A 756-nucleotide genomic window follows, 5' to 3' on the forward strand; every position below is an offset into this window, starting at 1 on the left:
GAGGAGCTCGTTAAGCGCCTTTCCTAATGAATTTCCAGTTCCAGGCCAACCCCGACTACCAGATGAGCGGAGACGACACCCAGCACATCCAGCAGTTCTACGATCTCCTGACCGGCTCCATGGAGATCATCCGCGGGTGGGCAGAGAAGATCCCCGGCTTCACCGAGCTGCCCAAGACGGACCAGGACCTGCTCTTCGAGTCCGCCTTCCTGGAGCTGTTCGTGCTGCGCCTGGCGTACAGGTGAGCGCCGGCCCGGGGCCGCCTGGGCAACCGGCTCCCTTCAAGGTCCGCTGCCCTGCGCTTTATTAACTCCCCGCTAATTAGGTGCCTCTTAAATCCGTCATTTACCGCGCCTCAAGTCACTGGGTTGTTTAGCTTTTCTCCCCCCATCTTCCCTTTTCTTTTCTCTCTTTTTTTTTTTCCTTTTAATCTTTCTTTCCCTTTCTCTCTTTTTTCTTTCACTCTCTATTTAATTCTTCTTCCTTTCTCTCTCTTCCTTTCTCTCTTTTTCTCCTTCCCCCCCCTCCCCTTTTCCTGTCATTCTTTTCTCTCTTTTTCTCCTTCTCTTTCTCTTCCTTCTTTTTCTCTCACCTGATTTTTTTTTTTTTCCCCTTCATACTCATTCATTCATCTGTTCATTTGGGGGCTGTCACGTTCCTTCCAGGTCAAATCCAGTGGAGGGCAAGCTTATCTTCTGCAACGGGGTAGTCCTGCACCGGCTGCAGGGGGTCCGCGGCTTCGGGGGGGGGGGGCGT

General features: G+C 52.5%; 1 protein-coding gene across 1 annotated transcript in view; it reads left to right on the forward strand.

Moving 5' to 3' along the window:
- Window positions 1–756, forward strand: part of LOC104135264 (nuclear receptor subfamily 4 group A member 2) — a 3703-nt gene that overhangs the window by 2013 nt on the left and 934 nt on the right. Inside the window, exons 3-4 of the mRNA XM_009648890.2 lie at window positions 39–241; window positions 666–754. Of these exons, the coding sequence (XP_009647185.1) occupies window positions 39–241; window positions 666–754 (292 nt within the window). The remainder of the gene's footprint in view (window positions 1–38; window positions 242–665; window positions 755–756) is intronic.

This window comes from Egretta garzetta, unplaced genomic scaffold (assembly GCF_000687185.1).
Source record: "Egretta garzetta isolate BGI_Z169 unplaced genomic scaffold, ASM68718v1 scaffold191, whole genome shotgun sequence".
Classification (NCBI taxonomy): domain Eukaryota; kingdom Metazoa; phylum Chordata; class Aves; order Pelecaniformes; family Ardeidae; genus Egretta; species Egretta garzetta.